At 52.1% G+C, this 25,441-nt stretch overlaps 1 protein-coding gene across 2 annotated transcripts in view; it reads right to left on the minus strand.

The window, feature by feature from the left end:
- Positions 1–1,045: 1,045 nt before the first annotated feature.
- GOLGA5 (golgin A5) overlaps positions 1,046–25,441 on the minus strand; it is a 36,640-nt gene continuing 12,244 nt past the window's right edge. For both annotated transcript variants that reach the window (XM_055132964.1, XM_055132963.1), the window contains exons 5-13: positions 24,695–24,818; positions 20,576–20,779; positions 17,544–17,714; positions 13,871–13,999; positions 10,515–10,613; positions 6,160–6,385; positions 5,310–5,415; positions 2,280–2,343; positions 1,046–1,600 (exon numbers count right to left, since the gene is read on the minus strand). In XM_055132964.1, coding sequence (XP_054988939.1) covers positions 1,520–1,600; positions 2,280–2,343; positions 5,310–5,415; positions 6,160–6,385; positions 10,515–10,613; positions 13,871–13,999; positions 17,544–17,714; positions 20,576–20,779; positions 24,695–24,818 — 1,204 coding nt within the window. In that variant the 3' untranslated portion in view covers positions 1,046–1,519. The remainder of the gene's footprint in view (positions 1,601–2,279; positions 2,344–5,309; positions 5,416–6,159; positions 6,386–10,514; positions 10,614–13,870; positions 14,000–17,543; positions 17,715–20,575; positions 20,780–24,694; positions 24,819–25,441) is intronic.

Consider the following 25,441-nt stretch of genomic DNA (forward strand, 5'->3'; position numbering starts at 1 on the left):
GGCTGCAGCCTGGTTTAGATCATTTTCCAGAAGTGTTTCCAAATTGGGGGAGGGGGGGAGTTACACAGACACGGGCGGGGGGTGAGGGGCTCCCTCGAGTGTGTGGGGCAGGCCTGGTCTCACCGCTCGCCCTGGCACACTGCCCCGGAGAGATCCCACAAGGCCCCCCAGTCCCCGCAAACCCGCCCCTGCAAACCAGCTGAACAGGGTCCCACTCAGATGGCCTTGAGCGGAACATCCACACCAATTTCCTGCTCGCCACACTCCGGAAACAGTCATCAGGCAGCTAACGCCGTACAGGGGAATCGTAAAGAACAGACACTCCGCACAGGGGGTGTGGCCCGTGCCAGAGCATGTGGGGTGCAGTGCTGGAGACGTGTGTGTGTGTGTGTGTGTGTGTGTGTGGAGAGGCGGGGTGGGGGCGAGCAGCAGCCACACACAGACAGTGCAGACCACACAAACAGGAACACTGGGATCCCTGCCCACATCTGCCAAGGAAGCAGCGGGGCTCAGAGTAGGGGCCGGGGTATCGAGGAAGCCGTACGTTGCACCTAACAAAAGGAAAACGTCTCTTTCCTCTGCATTGTTGCCGCGTGGTAGTACTCTCAAAATGCAAAGCTGGGAAGACAGACTGGAATAAGAAATGTTCAGCGGGAGCTTGGGACGACCTGCGCGCGCCTGAGGACAGGGCCGGAGGGGGCAGAGGCGGGTCAGATGGCGCAGGGAGGCCCTGAGGGAGGGGGGCGCAGACGGGGGCACTGAGGCAGAGCGGGCGCCTCCAGGAGGGGTTTGGCGCTGGGTCTGGCTCTCTTACTATGGGGTACAGAAAGGGCATGTGGACAGGAGGACCCACACCCACCTCATCAGCACGGTTACGAGCACCAGCCACGCAAGATACAAGATGACAGGAGACACTCTGTGTGTGTGTGTGTGTGTGTGTGAGAGAGAGAGAGAGAGAGAGAGAGAGAGAGAGAAGAAATGTGGGAACGTGGGAAGTCTGTATTCCCAATTTTTCTGTAAACCTCAAAACTGTTCAGAAATAAAATCTGTTAAAAAACACTATTTTTATTTACATATTTATAAAAAAGACATAAAATCAAGAGTTTAACACGTGAAAAATGGATCTGAATCTGCCAAGTTAAATACACTAAAAACAGAAAAGCAGGCTGAATTATCAAAAGGAAAACATTTTATTTATGTCACTACAATTAGTTTCCCTGATTCTAACCCAGAACGGTGCCGCCCGGAACACTGTACAGGGGACCGACCCCAGCGACCGCGGCGAGGACAGACGTCCCTGTGACGGCTGCCCCAGGCAGGGCACAGTCTGCGGGGGCCGATCAGCTTCAGAAACTCTGACCAATGGGAGGGAATTAAATTCATGTAGGTAGCAAAGTGCTTGTACAATAACTTAAGAAGGGAAGAGCTGGCAGCAGAGAGGCCCCAGGCCCCTCCCCGGCCCTCCCGCAGACGCCACGTCTGGAACCCGGACAACCCATCGCGGAGACGACGATGTGCATCACTGGCCGTCGGGCTGCTCGTGGTGCATTTCCGGTGTGTAAGTCAGCAGGACGATCATGACCCAGAGGTGGAGTAAGGCCTGGAGACACACAACCGCTGTCAGCCCTGAGCCGCCCCCACCAAGGCCCGCCGACCACGTGCCTTACACGTCCTGGTTTGACCCCGGCACTGCCTGGTCCCAAGATGAACAAGTAAAGGGGCCGGGAGGTGGCTGAGGGTCCCGAGTCCCAGCCCTGGCCCTGCTCGGCCCACGCTTGCCTCCAGCACGCAGCAGCCCTGGGGGCCCCCAGCGGGCAACCAGCCAGCAAGGACTGCCGGGCGGGCCCCGGGACGGGGCTTGAACAGCCCAGTAAACAGACTTAATTCAGTAAAATAACGGGACATACTGGCACTGTACTTTATCACTAACGGGGGCTGAGTGTACTTAACTGTTAACATGCACTAACGTCTATTTTTACGGGCAGGAAAAGGCCCTGAGCAGTATTTACTTTAGGTGATACGAACTGTCTGCAGTTTACACGCACATTTGGAAAGCAAAAACAATGATGAAATATAGACAGTCTCGTTCAAAATGAAGTGCTGGGCTTTAGACAGAAAACTCGGCAGTGGCTGAGGCAGGAGCTGGGGGGTGGGGGGGGCTGGGTCCCCCACACCCGCCCTGGCGGCGCCGAGAGGCTGCAAGGAGTTCCTCTAGTGAAAGGAACAACCGGGGGAGGAGGAGCGGGGGATGGACCCGCTGAGCACTGGAGCCCACTTACCATATAGATGATTATAAAGACCCTCGCAATGGGGTATCTTCGGAGAAAAATCCCCAGACGAATGCTGTGTAGAGGGGGTACGGGGGGAGAGGAGAAGAGTTACTCTCAAAACCAACTGCCCACGGGGACACCTAGTGACACTTCAGAATTCACCAGAACCAGGAAGATCTTTCTAACAGTACAGGATGCAGAGACGAGGCTTGAAAGGAGAAACAGAGAAATGGCACGCGGAGAAACACGCCATTGTGTTATGGCCGCGAAACCTTAGCACATGCTGTTTCTCTCGTTCCGTGCCAAGTGCAGGCTGCAAGCCTGGTGCCTTGCCAAATCATTTTTCTTTCAGGAACTCACACAGTTATCGGAGAAGTGTGGATACATGAACGGGACCGGGAAATAAACAAACAGACAAAATGTTGGCTTCGGAGTTAAGCTGCAAAGATTAAGTCCAAGAGTTTTTTTTTTTTTTTTTTAAATCTGGGTGGGGCCAGAGCGACAGTACAGTGGAGAGGGCACTTGCCTTGCACGAGGCTGACCCGGGTTCGATCCCCGGCACCCCATATAATCTCCTGAGCCCCGCCAGGCGTGATCCCCGAGTGCAGAGCCAGGAGTAAGCCCTGAGCTTTGTCAAGTGTGGCCCGAATACCAGATCACATCTGGCACATCCTGTGAGGTCACATGGCTCTATAAAGACTCCATAAACAAACACAGGGTCTCCGTGGGAGGCAGACGGATGTCCTGACTTACTCCTCGATCCTCTGCAACTCACCCCCCCCCACCTGCTACTCCCCCTCAGCTGCATCCAGGGACAGGCCCAGTGGCGTCTGCCTCTTCCCCTGCCTCCACACAGGTCTTGCTTTCTAAGAAGTACGCACGTTGGGGGCTGGAGTGATAGCACAGCGGGTAGGGCGTTTGCCTTGCACGCAGCCAACCCGGGTTCGATCCCCAGCATCCCATATGATCCCCTGAGGAATCCCACAGGAATTACTGCCAGGAGTAATATGGGATAATCCCACAGGAATTACAGCCAGGAGTAATTCCAGAGTGCAGAGCCAGGAGTAACCCCTGAGCATCGCCGGGTGTGACCCAAAAAGCAAAAAAAAAAAAAAAAAAAAAAAAAAAGAATTACGCACGTTAACCAAACAGTAACATAAATGTGCTGTATCCCTTGGGGACGATGACCCCTAAGCCTCTGGTTTCAGGCATTTTTATGGACTCAGTCCCCTTATTTGAACACAGCAGTTCTCCTCTCGCACAGAAAGGCAAGGGCACATCATGCACAGAGCCACAACTCCCTGACTTGCACACGCTCAAGGGCGGGAGCTAGCGGCTTCTTTAGGCAGGGAGTTCCTCGAGGCTCTCGAGCAATTCAAACAGTCTGAGGGGCTGTCGAGGCGGCACAGCGGGTGGGGTGCTTGCTGTGCGCACAGCCAGGGTTTAGTCCTGGCATCCCACATGGTCCCTGAGCCCTGCCAGGAATGATTACTGAGTGCAGAGCCAGGAGTAACCCCTGAACACTGTCGACTGTGGTCCAACCCCCCAGTCAAAAGAAAAAAAAATTATTTTTAGGGTCTAGGATGTAGGCCGATGGCAGAGCACATGGGTACACACGAGACCACTGTGCTGATGAATGTGCACACGCGCGTGGCCTCCAGCCAACGGGGCGAGAACCCAGCCATGCGCCCCTCCCCCACCGCAGAGCCGCACCCCCAGCTCTGCGGCCACCTGCAGGGCAGGGCAGCCGTCGGCCTGAACAGACGCACTCAGGCCTGCGGGGAGAGCTCCTCGCAGACACAGGGCCCAAGGGCCGTTTCCGACCACTTCCTGTCCCTCTGCGCACTGGCCCCAGCAGGGCAGAGCACAGAACCGTTTGGCTCGGTTGGCCGGGCGCCCCCTGGATGCTCCGAGTCTCAGAAGGACCCCGGCAAAGAAAAGGTCCATTCGAAAAAACAGAGAGAGAAGAGGGCTGGGAGAGAGCTCACCGACTGGAGTCCATGGTTTGCCTGTGGGAGGCCTAGGTCTGACCTCCTGCACAGCCTGGTCGCTAGGCCACACGCACACGCATGCACATGCACACATACATGCACAAGGCATGCACGCGCAAACACACATAAGCACGCATATGTATACACACATGCACACACATGTGCACACACAGGCATACTTGAACATACACACACATGCACACAGGCATGCCCACGCATACACACAAAGACACACATGCACATACACACATGCACACACATGTGCACATGCACACCTAGGCATGCCTGCGCACACACACATACACGCACAGAGGGATGCATGTGCATACACACATGTGCACACACAGGCATGCACATACATGCGTACACACTCACATGCACACAGGCACGCACACAAACACGCGCACACACATGCTCACATGCACGATAGGTACACGCGTGCATACATGTGCACATAAACAGGCATATGTAAAATATTAAGTGAGTGCTGTTCATTTATACATTATAGCATGTTAAATTCTAGTCAGATGATAAGGTAACAAGATAAAACATTTATTGCATTTATTCTGGGTGCTGGGGATCAGTTAGGACTTCATACAAAAAAATGTGCTCTACTAATGACCTACATCATGGGCCCAGGATGAAGTATTTACATGGATGCAGTTGTGTGAAAGAGGCTTTCTCTTTTGTTCTGTTCTTGTCTATTTTTGGGGGGCCTACTCAGCTGTGCTCAGGTTTACTCCCAGCTCTGCCTCAGGGATTACTCCAGGTGGGGCCGGGGGACCCTACTGGGTGCCAGGGATTGAACCCGGTTAGTTGTGTGCAAGGCAAATGCCTTCACCTGCCGTGCGACCCTCTCAGTAATATTTAAGGAGAGCCTTTTAAATCGGGTTCATATTCTTGAGGAACGGTCAGCTGACCACCCAGTAAACACAGGCAGGCCGTCAGAAGTCACTGCACAACACAGACACCGTGAGAGAAATCAGGGATCAGCCTGAAGATACTGGGCACTGTGCCAGCACGGCCGGTCACCGCTCCTGCCACTCACCTGAACTGGTCAATGGAGCTGGCCGCCCTGCGGACCTTCCCGTACATTCCTGCCAGGTTACTCTCCGTGTCGTTAAAAAGCACGGGCATGTTCCGCAGGCGAGCGCCTGTTTGAAACAGAAGCATGGCAAATTCAAGCAGGTACCCAGACCAACTTCCTAAGGAAATCACCGCGGAATAGACACTACACGCAGAAGAAACCCCACAGCCAACGTTCAGAACACTGCACCCCAGGGCCCGAGAGAGAGCACAGCGGGCAGGGCGCCTGCCTGGCACGCGGCCGACCCGGGTTCAATCCCTAAGTGCAGTCAGGAGTGAGCCCTGAGCACTCAAAAGCCAGAATCAAAACACAACCATCACCACAAGAAAACTATATTGCTGCACTAAAAGAAAAAAAAAAAAACACCTTATGGAAAATGCCTTCCACTGCTGTCCAAAGGCACTCCTGTCCGCCCACTTCTCACCTCTAATACATGTTCAGAGTCTTGTCTATTTCATATGCTTTTCTGTTTGGGCTGGTGGGCTTTGGGGACCACAGGGGGTGCTGAGGATCAAACCCAGGTCACCGTGCGCAGAGCAAGCACTTACCTGCCGTACTCTCCCTCCAGTCCCTTAATATGACTCTTGTCCCCGGCCCCCTTTCCCAGAGCCCCTCCTGGCGAGGGGTCCTGAGTGCCCACCGACAAGTCAGTCCTATCACGTGCCCCGGCTGGTCCGGGAAAGGCGGTGCTGCCCTAGACCAAACTCTCCGCACTCGGTAAGAAGGCGCTGGGCAACTTTCCCAAGCCCCCAGCACTGGGCAAGGCGGGACACGAAGTCCGTGCGCTGCCCTGGGGCCCCCTCCCTGTCACCTTCTCCGCCGTCCATCCCCGGCATGCTGATGGAAGAGCCGTTGCCGCCGCCCCCCGGTGCGGCCTTCATCTGCTGCTCCAGGCGCTCCAGCTGGTAGACCAGCGAGTTCTTCTCGGTGCTGAGGCTCTCGAGCACCGTCTGCTTCTGGATGAGCGTCTCCGTCAGCTGGTGCAGGCGGTTCTCCAGCTCGGCCTGGCTGCTGCTGCTCAGGGACTTATTGGTGAGCTGCGAGGGCAAAGGGCCAGGGGTCACGCGGCAGACACGGGTGGAAACCGGGGCCTCTGCTCAGCTCCTGGGAAGGTTCCCGAACTCTACCCGTGTGGGTCACAAAACAAACTGGAGGCATCCAGAGGGCAAGGAACGGGAGCGGGTGTGTCTGCGCACACGGTCTGTCGGCACGCGTGTGCGCTGGCCAGCTTCCATTTAGTTCCATGTGTGTTAGATGTGTGCAACTCTGGAACGGTGCCGCCAGCTTGCTTCCTCTGGTACCATGGCAAGAACTCTCTGGAAGCGCTGGCCCCAGGACGAGCCCAGACTCTCACCCTTGGTCCGAAACCCTCCCCCACTGGCCTTGCTCTCCAAGCCCGCTCCTCCCCGGGCTCCCCTGTGTCCGCGGCGCTGTGCTCTCCCCTTGCTGGAGCAGCCCGTGTTCTCCACGACACGCGCTTCCCGCCCCCTCCCTCACACCCTTCCACTCAGTGAAATCTAAACAGCAGAAAGACCCTTCACAGCCCAGCTGCGGCACAGCACCTGCCCCGCTGTCCCCCAGCCTCTCAGACTCGGGACCATCGGCCGCCCGTCTCCGCACTCTCTGTTCCTGAGGGTGGGAGACGCCCGGTGGCTCACGGCTCTCACCAGCATTCATAGACGCCCCTGGCAGGGGCAGGCTGATGGCTGGCTGTTACGTCTCTTGGTCTGGGGGCCACACCCAGCTTACTCCTGCTCTGCACTCAGGAATCGTTCCTGGCAGTGCTCGGGGGACCCTACAGGGTGCCGGGTTGGCCACGGGCAAGGCAAATGCCCTCCCCGCTACCCTCTCTCTGGTCCCCCCAGCCCCCCAGACCCCGCCTGGCCCGAGACACTCCCTGCAGTCCTTCCACTCAAACCCACGCTGGTCTCAGATCCCCACTGCGGGGCTGGGAGACAGTACAGTGGTCAGGGCGCATGCCAGGCACAGGCCCGAACCAGGTCGCATCCTGGAACCGCACAGTCATGAGTATGGCTCTGAGGTCGCCACATCGCTGGGGCGACCTGGGTACCCAGACTAATACGCCAGCAGCACCACACCCGGGCCCTGCACCCCAGGCTGCCCAATGTGCTGGCCGTGGTCAGCCGGCAGCTCTGTCCAGCGGGACGAACCCTGTCTCCTCGGGGAGATGGCCGGGGGGCTCAAAGGGCAGGAGTCACTGTCTGCGCGCACAGTTCGGAAAAGAGAGTGACGTCTACAGCCCCAGCTCTGCCGCTTCAAGCACAACCTTCTACCCAGCCTCAGTTTCCCTGCTCCTGGGATGGCGGCAAATGAAAACACTGAACACAGGACAGATGAAAAGAAGCCCGTCCCCCTAAATCCCTTTCAGCACCCCCACAGTCGGGTGCCAGGGTGGGCCCACGGCAAACCCATCAACTGGAATTACACTCAACAGAGCTGGGGATCCGAGGGAGAGCGGAAATGCTGATGTTACGAAGGGACTAAGACACCCCTGGAGCCCCCCGTTTCTCAGCCTTCGCCCGCTGTTTCCTTCCTGGGCCCCCTCTCCTACGGGCTGCTCCCCCAGCCCATGCACGGCGCCCTGGGTATGTAAGTTTCATGTGTGCCCTGCCTTGGAATATCCCGCGGGCCACAGCCCCAGTGAAGAAGCACTGAGCTAACTTCCTCCCTACTTCGGTACTGAGAGCTGCGGGGAAACGCAGTGGCGCCCAGATCTTAGCAGTGAGCTGACAAACAGGCCACCAATGCGCAGTTCACAGGAGAGACGGTTTCCGTCACGCCCACACAACAAAGGGTGCCCTCCGCGGTACGCGGGGAGCCAGTATGGGGTCTTGCCTATACCTGAACTTCTGATTAACGGAGGTAACACACTACGATACACAGAAAAGGAATTCTCCCAGTGATTCACTGTACTAGCAGTGCCTTCTGACTACCAAAGCCTGCAACTTGTTTACCCACTTAAGCGCTGAGAGTTCTTCTGATACTTGCAGCTGTGACACAGACTGGCCATTCTGAGGACGCCTGGCCTCGGGAAGGGGAGTGAGGTGGCCAGCGGCCAGCCAGAGTCTCAATGAACAGTGTGTGATGAGTCCCAATAGTACCGCACCTCTGCCATCCAGTCGCCACCCATCCTAGTGAGTGTGTCAGTAATGCAGCTGGTGGGGTCTAAATTTGCATTCCTCTGAAGGCTCACAGTTTGAGCATCTATTCAAGTGCTCGTTTGGCCACTCTTACCAATATATACACACAGTATTTAAATATTTTACACATCTGAAAACTCAGAGTTACGCGTTCCATTTGTGAGACCCTGGGTTTGGTCCCCTGCCCCTAAAAAAAAAATCAAGTTAGTGGTGCATCTTTTTTTAATGATCCAGGCTCCTTATCTTGGTTACAAGTCCTTGCAAATACGCTTCCTCAGCCTGTGGCTAGTCTCATTTCATTTCCTCGACTGGAGTCTTGTGATAAAATGTTAACTTTGACCAAATCCAACCCACCCGAATTTTCGTCTCTGGCTCAGTGTCTTCTGTCTTTTCCTGCGGCTCGGAGGGCTGGGCACGGACTCTGCATGCTGAGCCCGGGGTTTGATCGCAGCACAGCCTGGTGGCCCTCCGAGCACTGGCCAGGAGCAGGGGCCCCAAAGCACGCAAACAAGCAAAATTAAAATTCAAAACACTTTCAATTATGGGCTGCTATCAAGTTTGAAACTTAAAAAAAACTTAAAATGATTTGCTTTTCGTGTTCAAATCAAGTAAATGACTGTTGAGTCCGTGAGTAAGACCCTCTTCTAACTGTGAAAGAACTAGCTCTTCCCAGGAGGAAGGACCACCTGGTTCTAGGGGTTAAAAAACAAGAAAGTGTGGGCGAATGTGGTGGTGTGCACGTTATTTTCTGTGCTTCACCTTCTCAGAGTTACAAGGTCTTGGCGGGCCATGGATGTGGCTCAGTGGTAAGGCACTTGCCCCTCCGTGCGGAGGCCCTGGGTTTGAGTCCCATCACCACCTGGGTCCCCGAGTAATGCAGAGAACAGCTCTGGAGCACCAAGCTGGGAGAAGCCCCCAAAACAGCTGGGGGCAGCCCCAAGCCAAGAAGATTTAAAAAAGATCTGAGGCACTTTATCAAAGACATGCATGGGGGCTGGAGCGATAGCACAGAGGGTAGGGCGTTTGCCTTGCACGCGGCCGACCCGGGTTCGAATCCCAGCATCCCATATGGTCCCCTGAGCACCGCCAGGGGTGATTCCTGAGTGCAGAGCCAGGAGTGACCCCTGTGCATCGCCGGGTGTGACCCAAAAAGAAAAAAAAAAAAAAAAAAAAAAAAAAAAAAAGCATGCATGTATATATATACATTGTGGGGCGTGGGGGAGCAGAACTGGTAGTGCTCAGGGGACCACCTGTGGTGCTGGGGCCAAAGATAGGATGCCAGGTCGGCTGCACGCAAGGCAGACACCTTACCCTGTACTATCTCCCTGGCCCAAGACAAATTTTTTAAAAATAAGTTTTTCTCTTTGGGACCGGCAGGGGGGGAACCCAGGGTCTCACGTGTGGCGGTGTGAGTCCACCCCCGAGTCCTGTCCTGACTCTAGAAGGATGCACACCGTGAAAGGAGATCTATCACCAGGGGCTGCAGTGACAGTACAGCCAGCGGCAGGGCTCCTGCCTTGCACACAGCCAACCCGGGTTCGATCCCGGCATTCCATTCGGACCCCTGAGTACTGCCAGGAGTGGCTCCTGAGTGCGGAGCCTGGAGTAACGAGCATCACTGGGTGTGACCAGGTCCCCCCGCCAAGGAAGATTTATCATCAGTCTTCTTAGGAAAGAGAAACAAGAAACTGGCAAGTAGCATAACTACCACGAAAATTAGAAGGGACAGAACTTGGGAGGAATTCACATCCCCTCCGGTCGTTCTGTCTCGAAGATATCTCTATAAGTGAGCTATAGAAAATGGTAGCTACAGACTAGCACAGGGTGGACATTCGATGTCAGGGTGATACCACCCATCTCTCTACTGGAACGACAGAACTCAGATACAGAAGTGGGAAAAGTTATGCTGTATCCTAAAAAAAACCAACCAACCAACAAATAAAATCCAAGAAAGCTATACATATCCAGATATCTAGTTTGACGAATTGTGGATGCTAAGTCATACCTGATTCCTGAGCTTCTGAATTTCCTCTTCTCGATCTTTAATTCTGCTTTGTAACGTGTTCTTTGTTCGATACAGGTCTTCTTCTACGTAGCGGAATTCCTACAGTGAAACAGAAACACATGACGGCTAAATCTCGAGTTTGTCCCCAGAGCAGTGCCGACACATAGCAGATGGTCAGTATTTGCTGGGCATATGCTGAAGGAACAGAGGACCAGCCTTGGAGAGGTGTGACGGGAAGTCACCAATTCAGCACGTGCAAGATAACCTTCCATGAGCAGTTTCTATGTGGTCATGTTTTTAAATTTTCCTGCGTAGAAATAGAGAAGTTACTACTAGATCATATTGATTAAAACTGAATTTTTTGGGGAGCAGGGCCACACCCTGTGATGCTATGTTGCTATTCCAGGCTCTGAGCTCAGCGGTTGCTCCTGGTGGTGCTCAGTACCTGAGTACCACCAGGTATGACCCAACTCCCCTCCCACCCCTTAAAAAAATGAAAAAAAAAAAAAAAAAGAGGGGCCGGAGCGATAGCACAGCGGGTAGGGCCTTTGCCTTGCACGCGGCCGACCCGGGTTCGATCCCTGGCATCCCATATGGTCCCCCAAGCACCGCCAGGAGTAATTCCTGAGTGCATGAGCCAGGAGTAACCCCTGAGTATCGCTGGGTGTGACCCAAAAAGCAAAAAAAAAAAAAACAACAAAAAAAAAAACAGAAAAAGTAGGGGAAAATTAGGATGAGAGAATCACAATAAGATGGATTGCCTGATTTCTTTTAAGTTCTAGGCTAACGTAAAATTTAAGATTGAAATTACTTGAATTAGTAACGAGTGGACTGGAGCTATAGCACAGCGGGCGTTAGCCTTGCATGCGGCTGGTCCGGGTTCGATTCCTCCGTCCCTCTTGGAGTGACTGGCAAGCTACCGAGAGTATCCCGCCCGCATGGCAGAGCCTGGCAAGCTACCCTTGGCGTATTCGATATGCCCGAAACAGTTATTGGTGCCCGCTTGAGCAACGGGACGATGAACAACGGGACGACAGTGCTACAGTGCTCTAGCGCTACAGTAACGAGTACTGAAGGACTGTGTAGTCCCAAGAGTCAGTGCTGTCCATCTGGCCGAGCATAACAGCCCGCAGACACGCTCAGCTGCACTTTCCTCCACTGCTCTGGCATTTCTTTTTTCCAAAGGACACCGGAAGTGGATGTGGTTAAGACCATCTGCCGTAACAAAATGAGAAGGTTCTCGTTAACCATCAAGAACATTCAATTTTTTATTTTAAAATATGAGAGGTCCTCCGATAAATGAAAATGCGATTTCCGGAAGGACAGCTAATCCTCTAACTGAATTATCTGGCAGAGCCTCAGTGAAGCCCGCAGGCTAGCCACTCCGTGAACTTTGCTCTTACCACACAGCACAACTTGTGTGATTTCAAAATTAAAATAACCCATTTCCCCGAGAATAAAATACATTTCAAAGTGGTAAGTGCTAACTAAAAGCATATTTTATTTTTATTTTTATTTTGCTTTTTGGGTCACACCTGGCAATGCACAGAGGTTACTCCTGGCTCTGCACTCAGGAATCACCCCTGGTGGTGCTCAGGGGACCATATGGGATGCTGGGAATCGAACCCGGGTCGGCCGTGTGCAAGGCAAACGCCCTACCCGCTGTGCTATTGCTTCAGCCCCTAAAAGCATATTTTAAGAGGGGCTGTGGAGATAGTACAGTGGGCAGGCCCTTGCTCTGCACATGGCGGACCCAGGTCCGATCCCCAGGATCCCGTACGGTCCCCCGACCAGGAGTGACTTCCTGGGTGCAGAACCAGAGTGACCCCTGAGCATCACCACGGGTGGCCCCAAAGCCAAAACCTTTAAAAAATATTTAAAGAATTATGGCCAGAGAGACTGGACAGTGGATGGGACACTTGCCTTGCATGCGGCTGACCGGGGGTCAATCTACGGCACCCATATGGTTCCCCAAGCATGCTAGGAGTGAACCCCCACTGCAGGGCCAGGAGTGAGCCCTGAGCACCGCTGGGCGTGGCCCCTAAACATACACATCTCTGGAGACTAAAAACAAGCAGGGCTGGCGAGACAGCTGAGCAAACAGGCGCCTGCCTTGTACACAGCGGACCTGGGTCCCACCCAGACACCACGTATGATCTGAGCTAGGAGTAAGCCCTGAGCGCACTCGGCTTCGGCCCAAACATGAAAGAGTATGCAGAGAATGTTCTAAATGCTACTCAAACTCTAAGCGTGCTTTTCTCTTCTGTAGAATGAGCAGTGACGGTATGAGAACGGAATACAATAATGTGCACCAGTCCTCCAACAATGCCATTATTCGGTCAATTACACCGTTATGAACATTGTAGAATCTTGCTTTTAAAATGCAGCTCTAAGTGTGTTTAACCATGTCCATAGTGACATGATGATGCAAGATATGAATGTAATTTGGTCTGGGTAACATCTGCTAACAGTAAGATATGCTTTTGAACATGGTTTGTTGGGGCTGGAGAGAAAGTACAGTGGGCAGGGCGTTTGCCTTGCATCTGGCCAGCCTGGATTCGATCCCCAGCATCCCATCTGGTCCCCTGAGCACTGCCAGGAGTAGCACTGTTGGATGTGACTCAAAAATGGAAAGCAGCAACAACAACCAAAAAAAAAAAAAAAAAAGGAAACCCACCTCAACATGATTTGTATTTTTTCTCAAACAGAAGGAGTGTAATATGGTACTGATATTTTATTTGCATTTCTATTAATATTGTTTGTTGCTTCTAAGAAATATAAATGTTAATAAAATATAAAAATCAGTTGGTGCTTTTCTAGAGTTAAACACAGACAAAACCTGACAAGGAGATGTGACAAACAAATGAAAAACCAGAATAGAAAGGTAGAAAGGGTTCTGGATTCTGGGATAGAAATGGCGTGTCCGATCTCATTCTCTGATCAGTGGTCTAGGGGGTCTGACAGGTAAGTCTCAAAACTATTTTGTGCCTCTATTTTTCGTCTTAAACAAAGCAGGCAACGAGGGGCCGGCGATACGGTGCAGTGGGTAGGGTGCTGGTCCTGTGTGCAGCTGACCCTGGTTTGGCCCCTGGCACTCCATGTGGCTCCCTGAGCACCATCAGGAGTGACCCCTGAGCACAGAGACAGGAGTGAGCCCTGAGCGCCACCAGGTGTGGCCCCCAAAGAAAAATAAACAGAAAAAGCAAAGACTGAGGAGCAGGGCAGGAGAGTCAGGTGGGAGGGTCCCCAGACGCCCGAGAACCTCTAGGAGCTTCCGTGGCTGCTTCCCTGGGAATCCTCTGCACGTGACCCTCGGGCAGGGCCGACCCCGGGGAGGAACTGTCCAGAACTCCCACCTGCTTCTGCCGCTCCAACTCTGCCTCCAGCTCTTGCCTAGACGCTTTCTGCCCAGCGATCTGTTCTTGCAGCTCCTGGAACTGTTCTCTGGCCGACTCCGCTTCATTCACCTGCTGGGCCTCCATATCCTGAAAAACAAAGGAAAGAAAAGAAAAAGAAAAAGAAGAGGAAAACCCCTGAATGTGACAACAGTAACTGACGGGCCAGTCCAACATTTACTAAGCGGCTGTGATGCACCACGAAGGCCTCCGCCGGCACCGGGCTCGGTCAAAGGGGCGAGGCAAAGGGGCCGCTCCGTTACCTGAGAAAATGCTTAGCAGGGCTCAGCAGGGGGTTGCACACCACCCTCCACCCCCGCACCTGTGTCTGTTTGAAAGCTGTCAATTTTTTAAGATCAATTTTTAAAAAATAACAGAGCTAGACCATCAACATAACATACAGCCAAGGGACAATAATAGTGCTTCAAAAAAAAAAATATATATATATGCTTTTTGGGTCACACCCGGCGATGCTCAGGGTTACTCCTGGCTCTGCACTCAGGAATTACCCCTGGTGGTGCTCGGGGGACCACATGGGATGCTGGGAACCGAACCCAGGTCGGCCGCGTGCAAGGCAAACGCCCTCCCCGCTGTGCTATTGCCCCAGCCCCTGGTGAAGGATATTAATGCCATACTGGAGAGACCATTTCATAATCTACACAAATATCCAGTCACGTACCGTACACCTGAAAGCAGTGTGTTCCGTCAAGTCAGCCAGACCTCAGGACCAGCAGCACTGCGTGAGTCATAATTATTTTTGCGGGCGCCTCAGTAATTAATAAATCATGTGAATGCAGCTTTTCTCGCATATCACCGGAGCTTAACGTGTTTTTCTCTTGTATTACCTTTACTGCCATGGTCTGTTTTCACATCTTCCCGTATTCCTTGGCCTACCCTTTCCACCTGGTATTACTATTCTCAGATTTCCAAATTCACAACCTACCTGCTTAGTTCCTGTGTTAGCTACCAGTGCCAAAGAATGAACTCTAGGTCTCTACACTTCTATGGGAAAAGAGTAAGTCCATGGATAAGTGTCATCAATAATCAACAGGGAAGAAATTTACAGGAAACAAGTCCTGTTTTTCATGATCTAGCCTAAAGGCACGGAAGAGGCAGGATTCATGTTTTATAACGAGCAAACTTCTGCACTGACCCAATTTCTAAGTTCACAGGACTGAATTCCCTGGAACTTAAAATTATTTATAAAAACAAATCCGATTCTGGGGCCGGAGAGAGATGACAGCGGGGAGGGAGCTTGCCTTGCATGCGGCTGACCAGAGTTTGATCCCTGGCCCTGGTTTGATCCCACATGGTCCCCCGAGCACCACCAGAAGTAATTCCTGAGTGCCAAGCCAAGGGTAACCCCTGGGCAGTGCTGGGGGCGACCCCCAAACTAAAAACAAACAGAAATTCCTATTTGGAAAAAATAAAAATATTCCAGAGCAGCAGCAGCTACTTTGGGGATGGGAACTTGGGGGTGAGGAGGGAGGGGTGAGCCACACCTGGCAGTGCTCAGGCAGCTCAGATGTGGTGCTGGGGACCCAATCCGGGCCAGCGTGTGCAAGGCCAGTGCCTGGCGGCTGTAGCGCCTCTGCGGTCCCAGCAGCCCCTCCTCCCGAGAGGCGAGTCCAGGCCAGGCACGCCCTGCGCCCTCTAAGCAGGTGCTCTTCCCGACAAGGCCCTTGCGCTGCTGAGCGTCACCCAGAAGTGCAAAGGTGGGATCTACATCCGGGTCTGTCTCAGGACCACGTCCCCGGCTTCTTAAGCCGCAGGTGGCGACTCTAGAGGGATTGTGAATGTGGGGGTCACACAGTATCTTTCAATATTTGTTTTAAAAGAAACTCCTTTAGGTTGTCAGTAGCTGATGTGTAGAGCTCTCTCACTCGCCTGCACAGCCGGGGCTGTGTAGACGTCCCTTAGACGCAAGGGGCTGAGAATGGCGGAAGTGAGAAGCCCCGGGCAAGCCCGGGCTCCAGGCCAGAGCCCCTCCTCGCACAACTGCATGCCCCTCTGTGCAGGACCCCGTGCAGCTGACAGCCACACACACGGCGAAACAAATGCACGATCAACCCTCCCGCAAACACTTACTCTCACTCAGAGACTCTGGGATATTTATGTTAAACCAAAAGGCGTAAGTGAAATAAAAGGCCCAATTTTACCTTTATTTTTTTTTTTATTTTTAATTTTTTTTGCTTTTTGGGTCACACCCAGCGATGCACAGGGGTCACCCTGGCTCATGCACTCAGGAATCACCCCTGGCGGTGCTCAGGGGACCATATGGGATGCTGGGATTCAAACCTGGGTCGGCCGCGTGCAAGGCAAACGCCCTACCCGCTGTGCTGTCGCTCCAGCCCCCCAATTTTACCTTTAAACTTAGTAACTATAAACCACAAATGACTGTTATAGATTGGCATGAAACCATAAGGAAAAGACTTTCCCGAGCCCACTGCAACATCAGAAAATGTTCCCAGTTCACAGAGAGACCAGGTCTAACATCCCAACCACTGGGATATCAGGTCCATCAAAAAAGAAAAAAAAAGGCTCTGTCTTTTTCTGGTTTTGGCGTACACCTGGCTGTGCTCCTGGCTAACTCCTGGCTCTGCACTCAAGGATTGCTCCTGCCGGGGCTCTGGGGATCATACATGCTGCCAGGGATGGAAGCCGGGTTGGCCGTGTGCAAGGCAAGTGCCCTCCCCACTGTACTATTGCTCCAGGCCCTTCTCTGGCTCTTTCATTACTTCAAAGTCTAGCACGTGCCAGAACTCAGTAAAAGGGGTGCCTTCGTTTGATCAAATGAAGCTGGTTTCTTTTTCTTTTTCTTTTTTTTTTACTTTTTGGGTCACACCTGGCAATGCACAAGGGTTACCTCCTGGCTTTGCACTCAGGAGTTACTCCTGGCAGTGCTCAGGGGACCATATGGGATGCTGGGAATCGAACCCGGGTCGGCCGAGTGCAAGGCAAATGCCCTACCCGCTGTGCTATTGCTCCAGCCCGAAGCTCGTTTCTTATAAGACACCCTCATCCATTTTCTAGGTGTTTCTCCTAAGACACTGATGTCTCTCATCTCCATACTTTATAGTGACCCAGTGGAGAAGAAAGCTATGGCTTTAGATTCACTTTAATACGGCGACCAATATTCCATCAAAAGGGGCCGCAGTGATAGCACAGCTGGTAGGGCATTTGCCTTGCATGCAGCTGACCCAAGTTCAATCCTCAATATCCCATATGGTCCCCCAAACACCGCTAGGAGTAATTCCTGAGTGCAGAGCCAGGAGCAACTACTGTGCATCACTGGGTGTGACCCAAAAAGAAAAAAAAATTCCAGCAAAAGTTTCACAAGTGGGCTGGAGGGATAGCACAGTGGGTAGGATGTTTGCCTTGCACGTGGCCGGTCTGGGTTTGATTCCCAGCATCCCATATGGTCCCCCCCGAGCACTGCCAGGAGTAATTCCTGAGTGCACGAGCCAGGAGTAAACCCTGAGCATCGCTGGGTGTGACCCAAAAGAAAAAAAAAACGTTCCACAAGTGTTTTCAGTAATACCTTTCCCTCAAAATACAGCCTCTTAGCACCTTGCAACTGGCCAAGAGGTTTAGTAACTGGTTCTCTGGGAAACCAGACCACAGTGAATCTTACCTGTAATTCCGATCTCAGCTGGTGGATCTGACCCATCAGCTTCTGGATCTCCTCCTTCTGCATCTCCTTCTCATGCCGAAGTTCCTCGAGCTCCATGCTGCTGGCCGCACTGCCGTCCACGCCTTCAAAGCCAGACCCTTCCTTCAGGCTGTTGATCAATTTTTCCTTAGACTATTTTTTTGGGGGGAAAAAATAACTCTCTTTAGGTAAAGGAGAGATTAGCTTGTACACTGATTATCACCTACAATATAGAAATAAAACTACTATGGAAACATTCCAACTGCATTTGACAAAGTCCAGAGACTGTTAGATCCAAGGGGATAAAAATACAAGAGGGCCTTGGGACGTGGTGTCCTTTGCACTTTGGTCCTCAAACCGTGTGACAGTCAAAGTGGGTGACAAGATTCTTCTCATACATTTTTCCAGGCTCCCCCGACACACAATCCAGCTGAAAAATATTCATGACGCGTCAACCACAGGTTTGGTGTTCTGCTAAATGTGCCAGGTCATGAAGGTGCCTGTCACTCTAAACATGTCCTCTGCCTCATAAAAACCAGAAGAGAGAAGTCACGGTGTCCAGCAGAGGGCAACGCGATGAGCTGGAGCTTGAGAAGAAGCCACTCCCGGGCAGAGAAGCCCTTCCATGGAACACAGCGCGGGTGCAGGCGGGCAGCCCTGAGGAACAGCGCGCTCTTCAAAGACGCAGAGAAAACAGCGCAAGGCATGAACGCCAAGACAGTGAAGGCTGAGAGCAGCTCCTGAGCCGAGCGCAGAGAATGCGTGTACATGAATGTCTGTGTAGTCACGTACACATGTGCTCTCTCACTCTCACACCAACACCCCAGCTTCTGTCAGCGGCGTCGGAGAGTACAGTAGGACCGCCGCGCGGGGGATTCAGATGCCAGTTCGACATGCCTGAAGACTAAGGGAAAGAGAAGGGGCAGAGCCAGAAAGGCTGACCTGGCAGTGGGACAAACATGTGCTCAGCACTGGGTTCGGTGTGGAGTGCAGCTCGAGTGGGAGAGTATGTGTACGCCCCGAACGTGCAGGACTTGGGCTCGATCCCGCAGAACCACACGACTCCCCAGGCGTTGATGGGGTGGGAAGGGAGGGAGGAAGATTCTAACTGAGGTGCCCTGTTGTCTGTTCTCATACAGCCCCGCAAACAAGGTTTTACACGGCTAAAGGATTGCAAGAAACCCAGACGGGGCCAGAGGCAGCCCAACGGACCGGCGAGCCCACTTGCTTGCACTAGCTGAGTTAGAGACCCAGCACGGCAGGACCCCTGAGGCCTGCAGGGGTGGTCCTGGCGGCCTGAATCCTGTCAGGCCTGCAGAATGGGACGCAGCACTGCTGGGAGTCCCCAACACCAACCCCAACCCCGACCTCCAACAACAGGCTGAAGAAACACTAACAAATAAAACAAGTGGGGCTGGAGTGATAGCACAGCGGGTAGGGCGTTTGCCTTGCACGCGGCCAACCCGGGTTCGATTCCCAGCATCCCATATGGTCCCCTGAGCACCGCCAGGAGTAATTCCTGAGTGCAGAGCCAGGAGTAACCCCTGTGCATCGTCAGGTGTGACCCAAAAAGAAAAAAAAAAACCCCAAATAAAGCAAGTATGTGACAAGACCAGATATGGCCCCTGCAGCCTGAAGCGCAGCTGTGAGCGTCTGAGCGGGAAGTCTGCTACTCCTGCTGCAGGGAGCCACCCGTGGGAGACAGGAGGGAGGCGAGAGGTGAGTTCAGAAGGGCTGCCCTGGCCAGCAGTCCCAGGGCAGGGGGTCAGCTTAGAGCACAGCGCAGGCCTTGCCCGTGTGACGTGTGGGGTCCGTCGAGGACACTGCCTTTGTAAAAAGCCAGGGCGACAGTACAGCACGGAGGGCGTCTGCCTTGCACGCAGCCAACCCGGGTTCAATCCCCAGCATGCCATAATGCCTTTCGAGCCCCATCAGCAGTGGTTCCTGTGTGCAGAGCCGGGAGGAACCCCTGGGCACAGCTGGACAGTTTTCAGTAAGCTCCGTCTAGATGAATTGAAAACTAAGAGGACAGGGCCAGAGAGGTAGTACAGGTGCTCTCCTTGCATGGGGCTGACTGTGGTTTGATCTCCAGCACCACATGTGATCCCTGGAGAACTGAGCACTGAGCACTACCAGGCAAGGCCCAAACTACACCCTTCAAGAAAAAAAAGAGTAATGAAAAAAATATAACAAAAAAGAAGGATTCTGAAGCAAAGAACATGCTATTTCTTGGAGTCTTGTGAATCCGAAGCCTAAACTGAGACGAGAAGGGGTGACGGAAGGAAGCGGCTCGGGGTCAACGAAAAGGACACACCTCCCCTCCGACAGGAGAGGCAGGGAGAGCGGAAACTCCCGTCCTCTCATTAGAAAGTAAGATCACCTCAGACCGAAGAGGGGACAAAAGCTACTGGGGAGGAGATCTGAAAGCTGGGTGAGATCTAGATCAGTTCTGGAAAGTTCGGTAGAGAATCAACACGGGAGAACACAGCGACTGAACAACAAACATTAATATTATCTAATATTATCAGAACTATTCAAGTGAGGGGTTGAAGGCATGAACTAGGGGGTGACAAACTGCTTTTTAAAATTATGGTGTTTGGACCACAGTCAACGGTCCTCAGGGCTTCCTCGGGCTGTGTGCCCAGAGATCGCTCCTGGGGGCTGGGGGGCCCTATGTAGTGATGAGGACCAAACTGGGGCCGTGCAAGGCTAGTGCCACCCCCATGGAACGATCTCTCCAAACCCCCAAATGCACTCATTATTGTTACTGGTTTGGGGGCTCCAGCTGGCAGTGCTCAGGGTTTCCTCCTGGCTCTAGATCTAGATCTCAGAGATCACATCTGATGGGGCACCAGGAACCATAAGGAGCGCCAGGGACAGAAACTTCTGCCCTTATAAAGTGCTTATGTGGTGTTTATGTATATGGAACCGAATCCAACACAAGCCAGTCCGCCTCCCGAGCCCGAGGCCTTCCCATCGGCATATTTCAAGCACGCGTGGACGGCCGCGCTTACCTGCAGTATCCTTGTGGCTTTCTGCTTGTAGTCCAGTAGTTCCTGCTTAGAGGAGTCCAAGCTGGACTTGTATGTTTTGATTTGCTGCTGCAGTTCCTCAATCTTCTTCTTCTCGTCGGAGTATTTTCTTTCTGCCAGAGTAACGGATTCTGCCAAATTCTGACGTTCCACTTCCATTTTATTAAGGCGTGCAGCATACTCACTCTGTGATACATTTTTTTTTTTTAAATTACAGTTACGTCATTTTTGGCTTTGAGATGTATTTTACAGTCATCCTTTCAGATTATGTTTGTGTTTCTGAGCCATACGTGGTGGTGCTCAGGGGCTACTTATGACAGTCCGAAAGGGCTGCCCCTGACAGTGTCAGGGATCGGGCGTAGGAATCCTGCATGCCAGGCCTGATACACGCGCTGCTGAGCTAAGTCTTTGGCCCCATCAGATATCTTATGGAATGTTAGGGAAAGCGATTCCCTACTGAAGGCTGTGATTCCCAAACATGGCAAAGCATCAAAACTGGTTAGGAAATTTGTTAAAAAGACAGCCACCAGGGGCCGGAGCAATACTACAGCGGGGAGGCCCTTTGCCTTGCACGCGGCTGACCTGGTTTCAATCCCCAGCATCCCATGTGGTCCCCCGAGCACCACCAGGAGTGATTCCTGAGTCAGAGCCAGGAGTAACCCCTGAGCATGACCAGGGGGACAAAAAAAAAAACAAAACACACACACACACACACACACACACACACACACACACACAACAAAAACAACAACAACAAAAAACCAAAAACCAAAAAGCCAGCCACTGCGTCCTTTCCCAGGCTTACTGAGCTGGAATTTCTAGGGCAGGGCTCGGGACTCTGTTTAAGAGCCTCCCCAGGTGATTCTGGTCACTTGACCATTGTGACTGGTCAGATAACCAAGAGATAAAACGGTCTACGGAAAATGAGAAAGTCGACTAGGAACAAAAGGCAGAAGTACGAAAGACACTGGGCTTGCTGGGACACGCTGCTCTCCCTTGAGCAACGGCTTGCCTGCCCGCACTTGGCTTGCTCTGCCCACTGGAGGACCCCACCTTCTCTCTCCGGCAGGTACTTCCCCTCTTTCTCACCCCTCGCAGCTAAGCTTAAATAAAAATTTGCTTCACCAAAGAAGAAAAAAATAATTAGATCTTTTCTGTATCATGACCGTTTTCCCTTTGTTTCAAATGTTCTAACGAATTATTAAATACAATTTTGGGGCCTGATAAACTTTAAAGCTGTGCCCGGAAGCCCAGGGGCTCCCCCAAGCCATTCTTAGCCAATGGGGGACACGATGCTGCTGGTGCCGGGGAGCCTCGTGTAGTGCTCTCAGCGATGCCCGGTAGCATGCAGTATGGGGAACTAACTGAACGGGTGTCGGCCACATGCACGGCCTGCAGCTTAACCCCGGTACTCTCTGTCCAGCCCTGATGCGGACTCAAAGTCTCCTATCACTATAAAACTCAGGAGGCGGGAGGTGGAGAGATAGCAGTGGGTAGGGCACTTGCCTTGCATATGACGCCAACCCAGATTCGATCCCTGGCACCCCACATGCCCACTCCATCTGCTTCCCAAGCCCACCAGAAGGGATCCCTGAGCTCAGAGCCAGGAGTGAGCCCTGCGCATCACCAGGTATGGCCATCAAGGGAACAATAAAGAAACTTCAGAAGGAAGATTTAGTAAAAGAAGTTTGTTTCTTTTTTTTAAAATTTTGAGCTATATTTGATTATGCTCCAGAATTACCCTGGCTCTGTGCTCAGGGATCACTCCTGGCGGGCTCGGGGGACCATGCAGAGTGCTCAAGTTCAAATCCAGGATGGCCACATGCAAGGCAAACACTCAACCCACCGTCCGCTCTGGTCCTGTAAAAGCATTTCTAACTGTACCAAGAATCAAAATGCCCATGAGCCTCTAATCTAATGTTACCACCTGTGTTGAGGAAAAGGAACTGTCGACTCTCACCAAGGTTTCTGGAGCATGTGGAGTATGTCCAATGTAACTCAGAGCTGAATTTCTGAAGTTTTATTCACTTTAAATCTAAACGAATCCTTTAATTAATAACATCTCACTGTATCACTGTCATCACATTGCTCAATGATTTGCTCAAGCGGGCACCAGTAACATCTCCATTGTGAGACTTGTACTGTCTTTGGCATATCGAATACACAGGGCAGAGCCTGGCAAGCTACCTGCGGCATATTCGATATGCCAAAATTCAATAATAACATCTATTGAGACATAATCTATACATAAAGCATCTTTAAGAAAAATGTTGGGGCTGGAGCGATAGTACAGCAGGTAGAGCATTTGCCTTGCACAGGACCGACCCGGGTTCGATTTCCAGCATCCCATATGGTCCCCCAAACTCTGCCAGGAGTCATTCCTGAGTGCAGAGCCAGGAGTCACCCCTGTGCATCGCTGGGTGTGACCCAAAAAGCAAAAAGCAAAAAAATAAATAAATAAATAAATAAATAAATAAAATAAAAAAGACTGAGGTCCAGAGAGGTAGTATAGGGTTAAAGTCTGGCATGTGGCTATGACCTGGACTGGCCCCTTGGGACTGCCCATGGTCCTGAGTGGACCCTGAGCACAGAGACAAGGACAGGCCCTGACCACGGCAGGTGTGGCCCAACCCCCTCCACTCTAGATGCAGTTTCGGGAGCCATTTCTGGTGGTGCTCCCGGGTCAGGCCCACACCCAGAGATGCCAGAAGGCAGGAGACGGGCTCACAGCCAGCGGCCATGTGCAGTGTGGATCACCCCAGGGCTCGTGTGCTCTTGGACCTTCTTGAGTCACACCCCCAGCCCTTTTGAGGTGTTGGATCCAGTGGGATTTTTAAATATTCAGAATTGTGTGATCATTACTGCTAGTTTTATTTCAGAACATTTTTACCCCCCAAAGAAATCCTCTACCCGTTCCTTCTTCCCTGCCAGCCCTAACAACCACTCATCTACCTTCCCCATGGATCTGCATGTGCTGGACATCTTACATAAACACGAGTATTGTGTGTGTGCCTTTTTGTTCTTGGCAAAGAATCTTAAAGGCTGCTCCATCCCTCAGTATGAATCGATAGTTCACTTTTTCTTCTTGTTGAATGATACCTCCTTTATATGGATAAAGCCATGTTTTGCTTATCCAGTCAGTGATGTTAGACAAGCACATTTATATCCAGTTTGGGGCTACCATAATAATGCACGTAAGTATGTTTTTTGAGACAGAGCTATTTAGGAATAGCCCTGAATACTGCTGTGTGTGATCCCCAAAATAACATTTTCTCCCAAAGAAATTAAAAAACTAAACTAGAATCAGATAAAACTGTGGTAAGAAAGATATAGCAGAACAGGTAAGGTGCTTGCTTTGTGTGTGGCTGACCCGGGTTCAATTGCCAGCATCCCATGTGGTCCTTCCCGAGAAGCACCAGGAGTCATTCCTGAGTGCAGAGTCACGAGCAAGCCCTGAGCATTACTGGGTATGGCCCCCAAACTAACAAAAACAACAACAACAACAACAACAAAAAGAATCAGACAAAACTTAAAAAGAATAAATAAGATGCACAAACATAGTGTTGGCTGTACAAGATGTCAGGAGGCTGGAGCAATGTAGAGCATTTGCCTTGCATGCGGCCGACCCGTCTTCGATCCCCAGCATCCCATATGGTCCCCCCAGCACTGCCAGGAGTGATTCCTGAGTGCAGAATCAGGAGCGAATCCTAAGCACAGCAGGGTATGGACCCCCCAAAAAAGAAAAGATGTACTTTTTTTTTTGCTTTTGGGGTCACAGCTGGCAATGCACAAGTGTTACTCCTGGCTCTGCAGTCAGGAATTACCCCTGGTGGTGCTCAGGGGACCCTATGGGATGCTGGGGATCGAACACGGGTCGGCCGCATGCAAGGCAAACGCCCTCCCCGCTGTGCTATCGCTCCAGCCCTGGAAAAATGTACTTTAGATATTTTAACTCTATTTTCATATATGCAATGGAATTATTTTGGCGGGAATCAAGCGAACTATTCAAATGCATGGTCTCACAGACCCAGAACTGTGGGAGATGCGCTGCTGAAGAGTGGAACAGGTCAGGTAGTGGCACGAAGCCCTGCCCCGACTGACCTGCATCTGTTTATAGCTCTCCTGCTCTCTCTTCAGCGTGGCATCTGCTTCGTGGAGTCTCTCCTGAAGAGTCTGCAGGGCTTGATTCTGCAGGCTACTCCCTTCGCTGTGATCCTGAATTATCCTGAAAGAGAAGATTGTTTGAAATGCCTCATTTCCACAACAGACAAGCAGCAGTGAGAGTAATTTTTTAGAGACTTGGCCTGTGAGTATAAAATAGATGGTGTGTGTGTGTGTGTGTTGGGGGGGGGGGGGCCGCTGGAGACATAGTACAGTGAGTAGATGGCCCTGCGTGCTTACTTTGCCCGAAGCCCATCTAGGTTTGACCCCCAACATGCAATATGGTCCCCGGAGCACTGTCAGAAATGATTCCTGAGTGCAGAGCCAGGAGTAACCTCTGAACATTGTCAGGTACAGCCTCAAAACCAAAGAAAAAAGATGGTTGGGGGCAGCTGACCCTGAGCACAGAGCCAAGAGGAAGTCCTAAGCGCTGCTGGGTGTGGCCCCAAAACAAAAACAAAACAAAACAAAAGATGGTTGGACTAAAATATTCTTTTTTTTTGCTTCTTGGGTCACACCCGGCGATACACAGGGGTCACTCCTGGCTCTGCACTCAGAAATTACCTACCCCTGGTGGTGCTCAGGGGACCATATGGGATGCTGGGATTCGAACCCAGGTCGGCTGCGTGCAAGGCAAATGCCCTTACCTGCTGTGCTATCACTCCAGCCCCCTGGACTGAAATATTC

This window comes from Sorex araneus, chromosome 3 (assembly GCF_027595985.1).
Source record: "Sorex araneus isolate mSorAra2 chromosome 3, mSorAra2.pri, whole genome shotgun sequence".
Lineage (NCBI taxonomy): Eukaryota > Metazoa > Chordata > Mammalia > Eulipotyphla > Soricidae > Sorex > Sorex araneus.